Source organism: Salvelinus fontinalis, chromosome 28 (genome assembly GCF_029448725.1).
Source record: "Salvelinus fontinalis isolate EN_2023a chromosome 28, ASM2944872v1, whole genome shotgun sequence".
NCBI lineage: Eukaryota > Metazoa > Chordata > Actinopteri > Salmoniformes > Salmonidae > Salvelinus > Salvelinus fontinalis.
In genome coordinates, this window is record NC_074692.1 from 35951825 (window position 1) to 35967242 (window position 15418).

General features: G+C 45.8%; 1 protein-coding gene across 5 annotated transcripts in view; it reads left to right on the forward strand.

Moving 5' to 3' along the window:
- Positions 1 to 11586, forward strand: part of slc39a14 (solute carrier family 39 member 14) — a 51553-nt gene extending 39967 nt beyond the window's left edge. For all 5 annotated transcript variants that reach the window (XM_055887606.1, XM_055887605.1, XM_055887607.1 and 2 more), the window contains 3 exons: positions 4022 to 4244; positions 6755 to 6939; positions 7153 to 11586. In XM_055887606.1, coding sequence (XP_055743581.1) covers positions 4022 to 4244; positions 6755 to 6939; positions 7153 to 7305 — 561 coding nt within the window. In that variant the 3' untranslated portion in view covers positions 7306 to 11586. The remainder of the gene's footprint in view (positions 1 to 4021; positions 4245 to 6754; positions 6940 to 7152) is intronic.
- The last annotated feature ends 3832 nt before the right edge of the window (positions 11587 to 15418 follow it).

The window sequence follows — 15418 nt, forward strand, 5'->3', positions numbered from 1 at the left end:
TATGTGAGTGGGACCAGTGGACTCAGTATGGTGGTTCTATGTGAGTGGGACCAGTGGACTCAGTAGGGTGGTTCTATGTGAGTGGGACCAGTGGACTCAGTAGGGTGGTTCTATGTGAGTGGGACCAGTGGACTCAGTAGGGTGGTTCTATGTGAGTGGGACCAGTGGACTCAGTAGGGTGGTTCTATGTGAGTGGGACCAGTGGACTCAGTATGGTGGTTCTATGTGAGTGGGACCAGTGGACTCAGTAGGGTGGTTCTATGTGAGTGGGACCAGTGGACTCAGTATGGTGGTTCTATGTGAGTGGGACCAGTGGACTCAGTAGGGTGGTTCTATGTGAGTGGGACCAGTGGACTCAGTAGGGTGGTTCTATGTGAGTGGGACCAGTGGACTCAGTAGGGTAGTTCTATGTGAGTGGGACCAGTGGACTCAGTAGGGTGGTTCTATGTGAGTGGGACCAGTGGACTCAGTAGGGTGGTTCTATGTGAGTGGGACCAGTGGACTCAGTAGGGTGGTTCTATGTGAGTGGGACCAGTGGACTCAGTAGGGTGGTTCTATGTGAGTGGGACCAGTGGACTCAGTAGGGTGGTTCTATGTGAGTGGGACCAGTGGACTCAGTAGGGTGGTTCTATGTGAGTGGGACCAGTGGACTCAGTAGGGTGGTTCTATGTGAGTGGGACCAGTGGACTCAGTAGGGTGGTTCTATGTGAGTGGGACCAGTGGACTCAGTAGGGTGGTTCTATGTGAGTGGGACCAGTGGACTCAGTAGGGTGGTTCTATGTGAGTGGGACCAGTGGACTCAGTAGGGTGGTTCTATGTGAGTGGGACCAGTGGACTCAGTAGGGTGGTTCTATGTGAGTGGGACCAGTGGACTCAGTAGGGTGGTTCTATGTGAGTGGGACCAGTGGACTCAGTAGGGTGGTTCTATGTGAGTGGGACCAGTGGACTCAGTAGGGTGGTTCTATGTGAGTGGGACCAGTGGACTCAGTAGGGTGGTTCTATGTGAGTGGGACCAGTGGACTCAGTAGGGTGGTTCTATGTGAGTGGGACCAGTGGACTCAGTAGGGTGGTTCTATGTGAGTGGGACCAGTGGACTCAGTAGGGTGGTTCTATGTGAGTGGGACCAGTGGACTCAGTATGGTGGTTCTATGTGAGTGGGACCAGTGGACTCAGTAGGGTGGTTCTATGTGAGTGGGACCAGTGGACTCAGTAGGGTGGTTCTATGTGAGTGGGACCAGTGGACTCAGTAGGGTGGTTCTATGTGAGTGGGACCAGTGGACTCAGTAGGGTGGTTCTATGTGAGTGGGACCAGTGGACTCAGTAGGGTGGTTCTATGTGAGTGGGACCAGTGGACTCAGTAGGGTGGTTCTATGTGAGTGGGACCAGTGGACTCAGTATGGTGGTTCTATGTGAGTGGGACCAGTGGACTCAGTAGGGTGGTTCTATGTGAGTGGGACCAGTGGACTCAGTAGGGTGGTTCTATGTGAGTGGGACCAGTGGACTCAGTAGGGTGGTTCTATGTGAGTGGGACCAGTGGACTCAGTATGGTGGTTCTATGTGAGTGGGACCAGTGGACTCAGTAGGGTGGTTCTATGTGAGTGGGACCAGTGGACTCAGTAGGGTGGTTCTATGTGAGTGGGACCAGTGGACTCAGTAGGGTGGTTCTATGTGAGTGGGACCAGTGGACTCAGTAGGGTGGTTCTATGTGAGTGGGACCAGTGGACTCAGTAGGGTGGTTCTATGTGAGTGGGACCAGTGGACTCAGTAGGGTGGTTCTATGTGAGTGGGACCAGTGGACTCAGTATGGTGGTTCTATGTGAGTGGGACCAGTGGACTCAGTAGGGTGGTTCTATGTGAGTGGGACCAGTGGACTCAGTAGGGTGGTTCTATGTGAGTGGGACCAGTGGACTCAGTAGGGTGGTTCTATGTGAGTGGGACCAGTGGACTCAGTAGGGTGGTTCTATGTGAGTGGGACCAGTGGACTCAGTAGGGTGGTTCTATGTGAGTGGGACCAGTGGACTCAGTAGGGTGGTTCTATGTGAGTGGGACCAGTGGACTCAGTAGGGTAGTTCTATGTGAGTGGGACCAGTGGACTCAGTAGGGTGGTTCTATGTGAGTGGGACCAGTGGACTCAGTAGGGTAGTTCTATGTGAGTGGGACCAGTGGACTCAGTAGGGTGGTTCTATGTGAGTGGGACCAGTGGACTCAGTAGGGTGGTTCTATGTGAGTGGGACCAGTGGACTCAGTAGGGTGGTTCTATGTGAGTGGGACCAGTGGACTCAGTAGGGTGGTTCTATGTGAGTGGGACCAGTGGACTCAGTAGGGTAGTTCTATGTGAGTGGGACCAGTGGACTCAGTAGGGTGGTTCTATGTGAGTGGGACCAGTGGACTCAGTAGGGTAGTTCTATGTGAGTGGGACCAGTGGACTCAGTAGGGTGGTTCTATGTGAGTGGGACCAGTGGACTCAGTAGGGTGGTTCTATGTGAGTGGGACCAGTGGACTCAGTAGGGTGGTTCTATGTGAGTGGGACCAGTGGACTCAGTAGTGAATGAGGAGCGGATGTCGCCGACCTTCTTTTCAAGTTATCACGGAGAGTGAGGAGTGGGTGGAGGACACACCCGGCACTGACCCTACCGGTGGGAGAGAGAGAGTGACACACACACACACACACACACACACACACACTCACCCCTGCACTGACCCCACTGGTGAGAGGACACACCCGGCACTGACCCTATCGGTGTGAGAGAGTGACACACACACACACACACACACACTGACCCCTGCACTGACCCCACTGGTGAGAGGACAAACACACTGGAGCTGGTTGATATGGATAAAAAGTAATATCTTAATAAATGTGTAACTTTTGCTTGATAACAATAAATACAATGATTACATCCTACTTTCCATTAGCAGCAGGGATTTTTCTCCAGTGCAAAGTAAGACAACTGAGAGAGTTAGCTTTTTTTTCATCATAGGATAAACTTTCATATAACGTATTCTGGGAATGCATTAATGATATTTTGATGTGCAACCTGTTGAAATAGGATCCAGAATGATTCGATTTATTTTTGTCGCTTCCGAGATGAATTTGCTGACATCGTTAAGCGTAGGCCTATTGGCCTATAGGCTATATAATTCACCACCTGAGGAAGAGGGAACTCAAAACACTAGATTGATAACTCTGAATATGATATTGTTGCTAGATAGCCATATAGGCTAATTGATTAATGTATCAGTAAATGTAACATCCTACTAAACGTTCCGGTACCAGGCCTCGGCTACTTGATGTAGGCCTATTCACTGCAGTTGGTGTCCTCCGCTCGGCTAGTGGTGCTATGAACTCAATATTGAGAGGTGAGAGATAAGTTATATACTCCTAGAAAGCTGTGACTCTCCTCTCTGTAACCAGGACAGTAGTTGCTTTGAAATTAAGTTTTTCAGCAACAGTTATATGCTTTGCTTATCAAAATGCACCTCTTTCTCCTCCGTGTTCATAGTGGCGAGAGGGAGTGAGAGTGGCTCGCTCATTTAGCAGCCGACAGAGAAACAGGGAAAGGCAGATACTTTCATAGCAGGAATCAACATAATGGATAAGCTAAGAGCAGGGCAGTGTCGATAAGAGCAGGACAGTGTCGATAAGAGCAGGGCAGTGTCGGTAAGAGCAGGGCAGTGTCGATAAGAGCAGGACAGTGTCGATAAGAGCAGGGCAGTGTCGGTAAGAGCAGGGCAGTGTCGGTAAGAGCAGGGCAGTGTCGGTAAGAGCAGGGCAGTGTCGGTAAGAGCAGGGCAGTGTCGGTAAGAGCAGGGCAGTGTCGGTAAGAGCAGGGCAGTGTCGGTAAGAGCAGGGGAACGTCGGTAATTGTCCCAGCTCTAAAACACACATACTCACCCAGCACGTACCCCACCGGTGTGAGAGCGCGAGCGCGCACACACGCCATCACACATACTGACTCACGCCCTCACCGAGCCCACCGGTGAGTCCTACACTCTCCCTCACACCTCTCCTCTCCAACAGGACTCTCAGAGCCTGGGTGGAGGAAACAGCAGAGGAGGCTGCTATTGGCTGAAGGGTACAGCGTACTCGGACATCGGCACGCTGGCCTGGATGATCACGTTGAGCGACGGGCTCCATAACTTCATCGACGGCCTGGCCATCGGAGCATCCTTCACTGCCTCGACGTTCCAGGGCATCAGCACCTCCGTGGCTATACTCTGTGAGGAGTTTCCCCATGAACTGGGTGAGTGTTACAGTCTAATGAATGGGTCCAGCACCCCAAAAACAAAAAACCTCTAGAAAGTAAAGTTAATGATTTATAATGTTTGGGCTTACAGTGCATTCGGAAAGTATTCAGATCCCTTGACTTTTTCCACATTTTGTAACGTTACGGTCTTATTCTAAAATGGAATAAAGGATTTTTTACCTCATCAATCTATGCACAGTACCCCATAATGACATCACAGTACCCCATAATGACATCACAGTACCCCATAATGACATCACAGTACCCCATAATGACATCACAATACCCCATAATGACATCACAATACCCCATAATGACATCACAATACCCCATAATGTCATCACAGTACCCCATAATGTCATCACAGTACCCCATAATGTCATCACAGTACCCCATAATGTCATCACAGTACCCCATAATGTCATCACAGTACCCCATAATGTCATCACAGTACCCCATAATGTCATCACAGTACCCCATAATGACATTACAGTACCCCATAATGACATTACAGTACCCCATAATGACATTACAGTACCCCATAATGACATTACAGTACCCCATAATGACATTACAGTACCCCATAATGACATTACAGTACCCCATAATGACAGCACAGTACCCCATAATGACAGCACAGTACCCCATAATGACAGCACAGTACCCCATAATGACATCACAGTACCCCATAATGACATCACAGTACCCCATAATGACATCACAGTACCCCATAATGACATCACAGTAGCCCATAATGACATCACAGTAGCCCATAATGACATCACAGTAGCCCATAATGACATCACAGTAGCCCATAATGACATTACAGTACCCCATAATGACATTACAGTACCCCATAATGACATTACAGTACCCCATAATGACATCACAATACCCCATAATGACATTACAGTACCCCATAATTTACATTTACATTTAAGTCATTTAGCAGACGCTCTTATCCAGAGCGACTTACAAATTGATGACATCACAATACCCCATAATGACATCACAATACCCCATAATGACATCACAGTACCCCATAATGACATCACAGTACCCCATAATGACCGCACAGTACCCCATAATGACATCACAGTACCCCATAATGACCGCACAGTACCCCATAATGACATCACAATACCCCATAATGACCGCACAATACCCCATAATGACATCACAGTACCCCATAATGACCGCACAGTACCCCATAATGACCGCACAGTACCCCATAATGACATCACAATACCCCATAATGACATCACAATACCCCATAATGACATCACAATACCCCATAAAGACAAAGCAAAAACTGTTTTTTAGACCCCTTGGTATGAGACTGTAAATTGAGCTCAGGTGCATCCTGTTTCCATTGATCGTCCTTGAGATGTTTCTACAACTTGATTGGAGTCCACTTGTGGTAAATTCAATTGATTGGACATGATTTGGAAAGACACACCTGTCTATGTAAGGTCCCACAGTTGACAGTGTATGTCAGAGCAAAAGCCAAGCCATGAGATCGAAGGAATTGTCCGTACAGCTCTGAGACAGGAATGTCTCGTTGCACAGATCTGGGGAAGGGTACCAAAACACTTCTGCAGCATTGAAGGTCCCCAAGAACACAGTGGCCTCCATCGTTCTTAAATGGAAGGAGTTTGGAACCACCAAGACTCTTCCTAGAGCTGGCCGCCCGGCCAAACTGAGCAATCGGGGGAGAGGTGAGGGAGGTGACCAAGACCCCGATTGTCCCTTTGACAGAGCTCCAGAGTTCCTCTGTTGATATGGGAGAACCTTCCAGAAGGATAACCATCTCTGCAGCACTCCACCAATCAGGCCTTTATGGTAGAGTGGTCAGACAAAAGCCACTCCTCAGTAAAAGGCACATGACCGCTTGCTTGGAGTTTTTCAAAAGGCACCTAAAGGACTCTTACCGTGAGAAACAGAGCATGAGAGGATCTGCAGAGAAGAATGGGAGAAACTCTCCAGATACAGGTGTGCCAAGCTTGTAACATCACACCCAAGAAGACCTGAGGCTGTAATCACTGCCAAAGGCACTTTGACAAAGTACTCAGTAAAGGTTCTGAATACTTATGTAAATGTGATATTTCAGTTTTTAATAAATTAGCAAAAATGTCTACACCTGTCTTTGCTTTGTCATTATGGGGTATTGTGTGTAGATTGATGAGGGGGGAAAAACAATTTAATACATTTTAGAATAAGGCTGTAACGTAACAAAATGTGGAATAAGTCAAGGGGTCTGAATACTTTCTCAAGTGCACTGTATAAGTAGGCTTGTGAAGTAGGCTTGTGAAGTAGGCTTGTGAAGTAGGCTTGTGAAGTAGGCTTATGAAGTAGGCTTATGAAGTAGGCTTATGAAGTAGGCTTATGAAGTAGGCTTATGAAGTAGGCTTATGAAGTAGACTTATGTGAATCCAGCACTCTTCCACCTATCCAAGCGATATATGTCTGGCTGTGCTGATGTTTTCCTCTTCTCTCTCCCCATCCAGGAGACTTTGTGATCTTGTTGAATGCTGGGATGAGTATCCAGCAGGCTCTGTTCTTTAACTTCCTGTCTGCCTGCTGCTGCTACCTGGGCATGGGTTTTGGCATCCTGGCAGGAAACAGCTTCTCACCTCAATGGATCTTTGCCCTGGCAGGGGGCATGTTCCTCTACATCGCCCTGGCAGACATGGTGAGAGGGGATGAGCGTAGTGGGGTGGACAAGGTCGGTGTTGGTCCGGTGGAATGAGGGGGGGTCGTGGGTCTGTTTGTGTGTCCACTGAGAATAGATATAGAGCACAACATACCATTCGCCCATCCAGTGTTATTTCTAAGGATAACTCTGTGTGTGGGCAATAAGGAACTGACCTGCCCCCCCCCCCCCCCCCCCCCCTTCTATCCTTAGTTCCCGGAGATGAACGAGGTGAGTCGTGAGGAGGAGGAGGCGGGGGGAAGCAGCTTCCTTGTGACCTTCATCATCCAAAACGCGGGCCTCCTAACAGGCTTTGCCATCATGCTGCTACTGACCACCTACTCTGGAGCCATCACTATAGACTAGCATTATTATTCACACAACTACACCCTACCGGTTTTAACCAGATCCAACCGCTTTCAACTGTAATGATTCCCTTTGGAGCTGAATGGAAATGCCCCTCCCTCCCCAGGCCCCATTTTGCCCTGAATTCTCCCTCAGGACTTTAGAGACCCGGGGCTTCGGTACTAGTGCGGCGGGAACGCACCCTATAAGACTTAAGCAGTTCCCAAATGCAGTAGCTACTAGTACACTGGCTGGGAAATCGGCCTCCCTCATCTCTCTTGGGCCTTCTCTGACCCCCCCAGTACACTGGCAGGGGAATCGGCCTCCCTCATCTCTCTTGGGCCTTCTCTGACCCCCCTAGTTTACTGGCAGGGGAACCGCCCGCCATCATCTCTCTTGGGCCTTCTCTGACCCCCCCCTAGTACACTGGCAGGGGTACCACCCTCCCTCATCTCTCTTGGGCCTTCTCTGACCCCCCTAGTTTACTGGCAGGGGAACCGCCCGCCATCATCTCTCTTGGGCCTTCTCTGACCCCCCCCTAGTACACTGGCAGGGGTACCACCCTCCCTCATCTCTCTTGGGCCTTCTCTGACCCCCCTAGTACACTGGCAGGGGTACCACCCTCCCTCATCTCTCTTGGGCCTTCTCTGACCCCCCCCTCCCCTCCCCCCTGCCAGCTAGGTGACTAGCCTAGAGATCCCTTTCCCCTCTGTTCTATGCCACCTGCAGGGACAGGAACGAGTCATAGGCAGGGGGTAGGACCACCATATTATCTCCTACGCTGATGACCAACAGACATGCAATATCTACAAACCATTATAAAAACACAGTTCATATATCAACTATACTAGGTATAAATAAAGTTATTTAATCAAACACTTCCTTGTTCCCCAGACTACTGAGAGACCATTTTGGCTCTACAAAGACACTGCTGTTGTCATGGAGATCATTCTGTCATTGGTTAGTTTGGACATGCATGATGAGCGTCGAGTTGGACATTTTGAGCAACCAGGGGTGTATTCATTACGGAAACCGTTTGAGAACCAAACAGTAGCAAACAGCAAATGGAACGAAACGGTAAGGGACCTACCAGAATTTGTCCAATAGAAACGATGTGTTTTGTTTCTGTTGCAACATGTTTTGTAACAGAATCTGCGTAATGATTACACCCCAGGGTCCAGTGACTTGGAAATAGTGTATTTATGTTACCCATATGCCTCTTGAGTGCCCATGGGCCAAACTACGGTGGCCTCTGCAGCACAATCAGGTAATAGCAGTTGTATTGTAGACATCCTTGGACTTTCTCATTTGTTCATTGTCAGAGTGCAAACCCTTTTTTCAATACATACCAAAAAGAAAGTGTTTCATATATATATGTATGACACACAGATCAACCGGAAAGTTGAGCAAGCCGGCGTGAAGAAGAACAAATCCTTTCCCCAACATAGGACTGATGTGTGTCTGTGAGTAAGTAGATGTTATGTTTTACTTCAGGAGGAACCAGACAAACGCAAAATGAGGACAGACAGACCATTTATGATGGACTCCATTGGGACTTGTTTTTCCTCCAAAATGTGACAAAAGTGAAGAACAAAAACCTCCTGATTTTGTCGCTTTCTGTCCTGGTTTCCTCGGCTGACATTCTCTGCTAAGATCTCAGCAAATAGCTCCCTATTATAGTACACTTCCTAAAATAAGGTTTTCTGTAGGGAATAGAGTGCCATTTTGGACAAAACATATGTTTGATGGATGGACGGACTATGGTGGCACCTGAAGCCACGGTCTATTTCTCCCAATCAGTTCCCACATCTAGCTAACCATCTGTGCCCTTCATATGTTGTTGACTTGATTTTTCTAAGACTCTTTATCTCTATGAATGCAATCCTCCATTCCTTATCCATACCATTGTCATATTGAGATAACGTCTATTGTTGTATTATTTGTATGTAATGAATGAATGGTTAGAATCAGACTGTACTCAGAATCATAGTCACACTTAAAGGAGTAGTTCACTATTTTACAAGATAATGTTCGATGGTTCTTCACTCTGAACATAGTCAATGGGCCAGGAGAAACTGTAATCCATGGTTCGGTTTTCTTTAAACAGCCACAACAAACTTCAGCTAACTTTTGCCACACAGCTGGCTAAAAATCTATGGAAGTGATGGGCAGCTTTTAAAAAGTAGAATGTCCAAATCACCCACAATCAATTCTATATTTTGTTTGCTGGAACTTTAAAGTGATTTGGCCTTTAAAAAGAAAAAACATGCTCACCAGCCCCTATCACTTCCATAGATTTGTAGCTAGCGGTGGCTAAAGTTGGTAATGGCTGATTAATGAAAACTGATTTTTTTATTTAACTAGGCAAGTCAGTAAAGAACAAATTATTGGGCCTCCCGAGTGGTGCTAGCTGTGCCATTAGAGATTCTGGGTTCGAGCCCAGGTTCTGTCGCAGCCGGCCGTGACCGGGAGACCCATGGTGCTGTGCACAAGCCCTAACGCTGTCCGTGTTAGGGGAGGGTTTGGCCGACAGTGATGTCCTTGTCCCATTGCGCACTAGCGACCCCTGTGGCGGGCCGGGCGCAGTGCACCTGACACAGTCGCCAGCTCTACGGTGTTTCCTCGGACACATTGGTGCGGCTGGCTTCAGCGTTCAATGGGCATTGTGTCAAGAAGCAGTGCAGCTTGGTTCTCTTGTGTTTCGGAGGACGCACGGCTCTCGACCTTTGCCTCTCCAGAGTCTTTACGGGAGTTGTAGCGATGAGACAAGACTGTAACTACCTATTGGGGAGAAAAAGGGTAAGATAAAAAAACTGAAGAATTTTATGACGGCCTATGGGTGATAAGTTTCTCCTGCGCCATAGACTACATTCAGGGTGAGGAACCATCTAACAAAGTTGTAAAATAGTGAACTACTCCATTTTTAAGATGGTTTCTATAGGGTGTTGGATAAGGACAGAAACATCTCGCTCCTTCAGTGACGTGAGGGTGTCATTCATGTAGCAATGCCCAAACCACATGGTTGAATCTGTAAGGCTTGCCATGTTTTAGCCTGTAACGAATAACAGTTTGGTAGGCTGTTATTCAGCTTCTACAATGTCAACGGTTGATTCGATCAGGGAGTTATGAAGCACTGTATTTTATTAGTGCGGTGGTCATGACAATGCTATAGGGTTATATAACAATTGATATGAAGAGAACAGTTGTTATAGCTTTGCCATCAGGGACCGTGTGGTAGTAACAGGACTGTATGACCAGGATGATGCAGGACGAGTAGGCTTCCTCACTCAACAGAATTTAGGGTTGTTAATGATTGGAAAGAATGTATTGTACCATTAGCAGATGCAATTGTGTGTAATATTATACGTGACCCCTAGAGGGAGACACTGCCTCTGAAATGAACCAGCATAGAGCAGTAGGGAATATATTTTCCTTCATTGAATATTTGCTCAGAGTTGTACTATAGTTGCTATGCATTGACTTCAATGTCAGTCTACAATTTATCTTGTTATTATTGGCATAGAATAGAGCAGATTAAAATCCTAAAGATTAGGTGAATAATTGCTCTTCCCCTTTTCTGAGTTGATCTATATGAAATAAACCATCGCATGAAATGAATTATGTACAATGGCAACCATAATGTATTGAGCGTTTTGAAACGGTTAGTTGTATGGATAATCAACATTATTGTTTAAGCCATAATGTTTGAAATGCATTTTACATTTTAAGTTTATGCACATTACACACTTTTTTGTTTTAGAAATACAAGCCATGTGAAACTAGACAATGCTGCACTATTTTTGTTGTATTTATTCATTTTCTTCTTAGCGATCATTTTACATTTTGCACATGTAAAACAGATTTGTTAGTCAAATGGATACATCAATACAACACTTCTCAAATCAGAGTACATACACAGGCAACACACATTTCCACCTCGACATGTTCAGTCTCCATTTTGACAAGTCCATACCTCCATGCAGGATTTTGCTGTCTGAAACACTTAATTGTGTGTGACTAACCAGGGTTGGTGTCAATTCAGAAAGTAAACCAAATTCCAATTCCGAATGTTGTTAATTGAGAATTTGATTTGGAATTTCGGTGTACTTCCTGAATAGAAATGGAATTGACCCCAACTCTGATTCAAACTGACTTTAGACTCTTTAAATAAGTTATTTATTGGTGACGTAAAGATGTCTGACTCCTGTGAATAGTGGTGTCAAGGAAGTGTTGTACCTTTTGCAGTGTGTTGTGGGAGCTGGGAACATGTATTTTTTTTTATAAACAATTTTCCTAAATTAACTCATGTCTCATTACTTTGTTACACAATATACAAGGTATAACGTTAAAGGTACTTCCTTAAAGTCATTTTTTAGAACTAATACATATATTCTAAACAGATATACTTATAAATGAACGTTTTAAAACTTGGCTTCTTTTTTGTTGCAACCCTTTCATAATACATGACATTCGCTTATGAATGATTTCTGAAGAACTATAGGCACTGAGGTATAAAGGGGTTTTGTAATGGGGGTTTATAAACGCTTCAAGCTTCAACTTAATTCACGTCACCCCGAACATGGAGCTGCGTTTGCGAGATGTACACTTCCGGCTAGCCTCGCGTAGCTCGTTTGCTTGCAAAACCGAACAGTGGCACAGTTCATAATGGCCATAGATTACAAAAGAGGTGAGTTTATCATTGTGCTTATGGACAATGACATGATAAAATGACATGGTTTAATGGGGTTAACCAATGCTTCGTAGCTAAGCTTGCTAGTAAGAACAAACCAACTCATTTTGAGCTGAATGATTAGCCAGCTCACTATGTAGCTACACTGAACAACAATATACATGCACCAATTTCAAGGATTTTACAGAGTTAAAGTTCATAAGGAAATCAGTCAATTTGAAATAAATTTATAAGGCCCTAATATGGATTTCACATGACTGGGAACACAGATATGCATTGGTTGGTCACAGATACCTTTAAAAATAAAAATAAATAAAGTAAGGGTGTGGATCAGAAAACCAGTCAGTATCTGGTGTGACCATCATTTGCCTCATGCACCGCGACACATCTCCTTCGCATAGAGTTGGTCAGGCTGTTGATTGTAGCCTGTGGAATGTTGTCCCACTCCTCTTCAATGACTGTGCGAAGTTGCTGGATATTGGCGGGGAATTGGAACACGCTGTTTTACAGGTCGATCCAGAGCATCACAAACATGCTCAGTGGGTGTTGACATGTCTGGTGAGTATGCAGGCCATGGAAGAACTGGCACATTTTAAGCTTTCAGGAATTGTGTACAGATCCTTGTGACATGGGGCATTGCATTTATCATACTGAAACGTGAGGTGATGGCGGCAGATGAATGACACGAGTCGAGCGACAATGGGCCTCAGGATCTTGTCACGGCATTCTAATTGCTGTTGATAAAATGCAATTGTGTTCGTTGTCCGTAGCTTATGCCTGCCCATACCATAAACCCACCGCCACCATGGGGCACTCTGTTCACAATGTGGACATCAGCAAACCGCTCGCCCACATGACGACATCTGCCATCTGTCCGGAACAGTTGAAACCGGGATTAATCTATGAAGAGCACACTTCTCCAGCGTGCCAGTGTCCAATTGAAGTCGGTTACAACTCCGAACTGCAGTCAGGTCAAGACCCTGGTGAGAATGACGAGCACGCAGGTGAGCTTCCCTGAGATGGTTCCTGACAGTTTGTGCAGAAATTCTTCAGTTGTGCAAACCCACGGTTTCATCAGCTGTCCGGGTGGCTGGTCTCAGATGATCCCGCAGGGGAAGAAGCCGGATGAGGATGGTCCTGGGCTGGCGTGGTTACATGTGGTCTGCGGTTGTGAGGACAGTTGCAAGTACTGCCAAATTCTCTAAAATGACGTTAGAGTAGAAATGACTTATGGTAGAAAAATGTACATTCAATTCTCGGGTAACAGCTCTGGTAGACATTCCTGCAGTCAGCATACCAATTGCACACTCCATAAAATCTATGGGATTGTGTTGTGACAAAACTGCACATTTTTTGAGTGGTCTTTTATTGTTCCCTGCACAAGGTGCACCTGTTTAATGATCATGCTGTTTAAATCAGCTTCTTGATATGCCACACCTGTCGGGTGAATGGATTATTTTGGCAGATAAGAACTACTCACTAACATGGATGTAAACAAATTTGTGGACAAAATCTGAGAGAAATAAGCTTTTTGTTTGTATGGAATATTTCTGGGACCTTTTATTTCAGCTCATGAAATATGGGACCAACACTTTACATATTTTTGTTCTGTATAGTTAACTAGCTAACTGTCTGTAGCTAACTAGCTAGGTCTTCCTTTGCCAGTGCCACATTGATTTGGTGTATCCACTTCCGAGATTATGCACAACCTGTCATGTAAACGACAGTATTTATGCCAGCTACACAAACCGTCGTCGATCTTACACGCTAGTTAGTTAGCTACTATTACTCTAACTCGTAATGATTGTAGCTAGTTTCATCATCCACATTTTTTTCTCACATCATCCACATTCCCAAACTGGGAATCAGCAAACTTAATCTGCAGGCTAACTAACTAGTTTGTGTGTCTCATCCATGTAGCTAATACAGCTAGCTATCTAACTAGTTCAATGTGTGTCTCATCCATGTAGCTAATACAGCTAGCTATCCATCACTATATTAGAATAATCAACTTGAACTTGAGAGAAGCAATGGCCATGATACTGATTGGCGTGCAAAAGGTGACAGAAGTTAGCTAACGTTATTTGCCTCCTGGGAAAGGAGCGCAACCAGTCCTTCCTGGTAAGACTACTCCCTCAGCTACATTATGTTATGTCCATAGCTGTGGTTGTCACATCACAAACCAACTGCCTGGTTTCTGATTGGCTTCTCGTTAGTGAGAGGCTGCTACTCTGAGGTATTTAGTATTTCCTCTAGGATTTTTGTTTGTTAGTGGTGGCAGAATGATGACATGCTAGCTGTTCCCATAGACTTCCAGTCATAGAGCCAACGACTATCCAACAGCACATCACCCTGCATCCCACTGCTGGCTCAGAACAGGCTCAATTCATCGGGGCTCTGCAAGATGTCAAAAAACGCTCCACAGGGATGCTGGCCCATGTTGACTCCAATGCTTCCCACAGTTGTGTAAAGTTGTCTGGATGTGCTTTGGTTGGTGGACCATTCTTTATACACACAGGAAACTGTTGAGCATGAAAAACCAAGCTGCGTTGCAGTTCTTGACACAAACCGGTGCGCCTGGCACCTACTACTAGACCCCGTTCAAAGGCACCTAAATATTTTGCCTTGCCCATTCACACTATGAATGGCACACATGTACAATCCATGTCTCAATTGTCTCAAGGCTTAAAACTCCTTCTTTTACCTGTCTCCTCCCATTTTTCTACAATGATTGAAGTGGATTTAACAAGTGGCATCAATAAGCGATCATAGCTTTCAGCTGGATTCACCTGGTCAATCTGGTTAGTCAGGCTCTAGGCTCTGGATCTCTCTCCCTCCAGCCATCCGTGACTCCATCACTAGCTTTCAGTCCCTCCTAAAACCCCACCTCTTTGACAAGTCATACCCCCCCCCCCCCCCCCACACACACACACACACAAGCAAAGAAATACACTAGACACTGCTCTCATCACCATACTGAGCAGCCCCTAACCCAAACCTTTACCCTGAACCGGGTTCGTATCCTAATCCCAACCCTCCTCATACACTGATACATCAGTCTTTGTCCCTTATTTGAACCCACCCCTGTCTTTTATTCATGTTTTGTTTAGTCTGATATTTTGACTCCTGTTTTTTGTTTGTTTTTTCAATTGTAAAGTGACTTTAGGTCTTTAAAAAAGCGCTACATAAGTCCCATGTATTATTTGATTTTTGTGTAATGGAAAGAGCAGGTGTTCTTAATGTTTTGTACACTCAGTGCATCTGTGTGTTGTGTATCCCTGCAGGAAAGGATACAGTGCCTGTGACATGTACACTATGTGATGGAAGAGACAGGTATTCTGTAGGAAGAGGTGTCAGTGCTGAAGTGCTCCCCTAGTGATGGAAGATACAGGTATTCTGTAGGAAGAGGTGTCACAGTGCTGAAGTGCTCCCCTAGTGATGGAA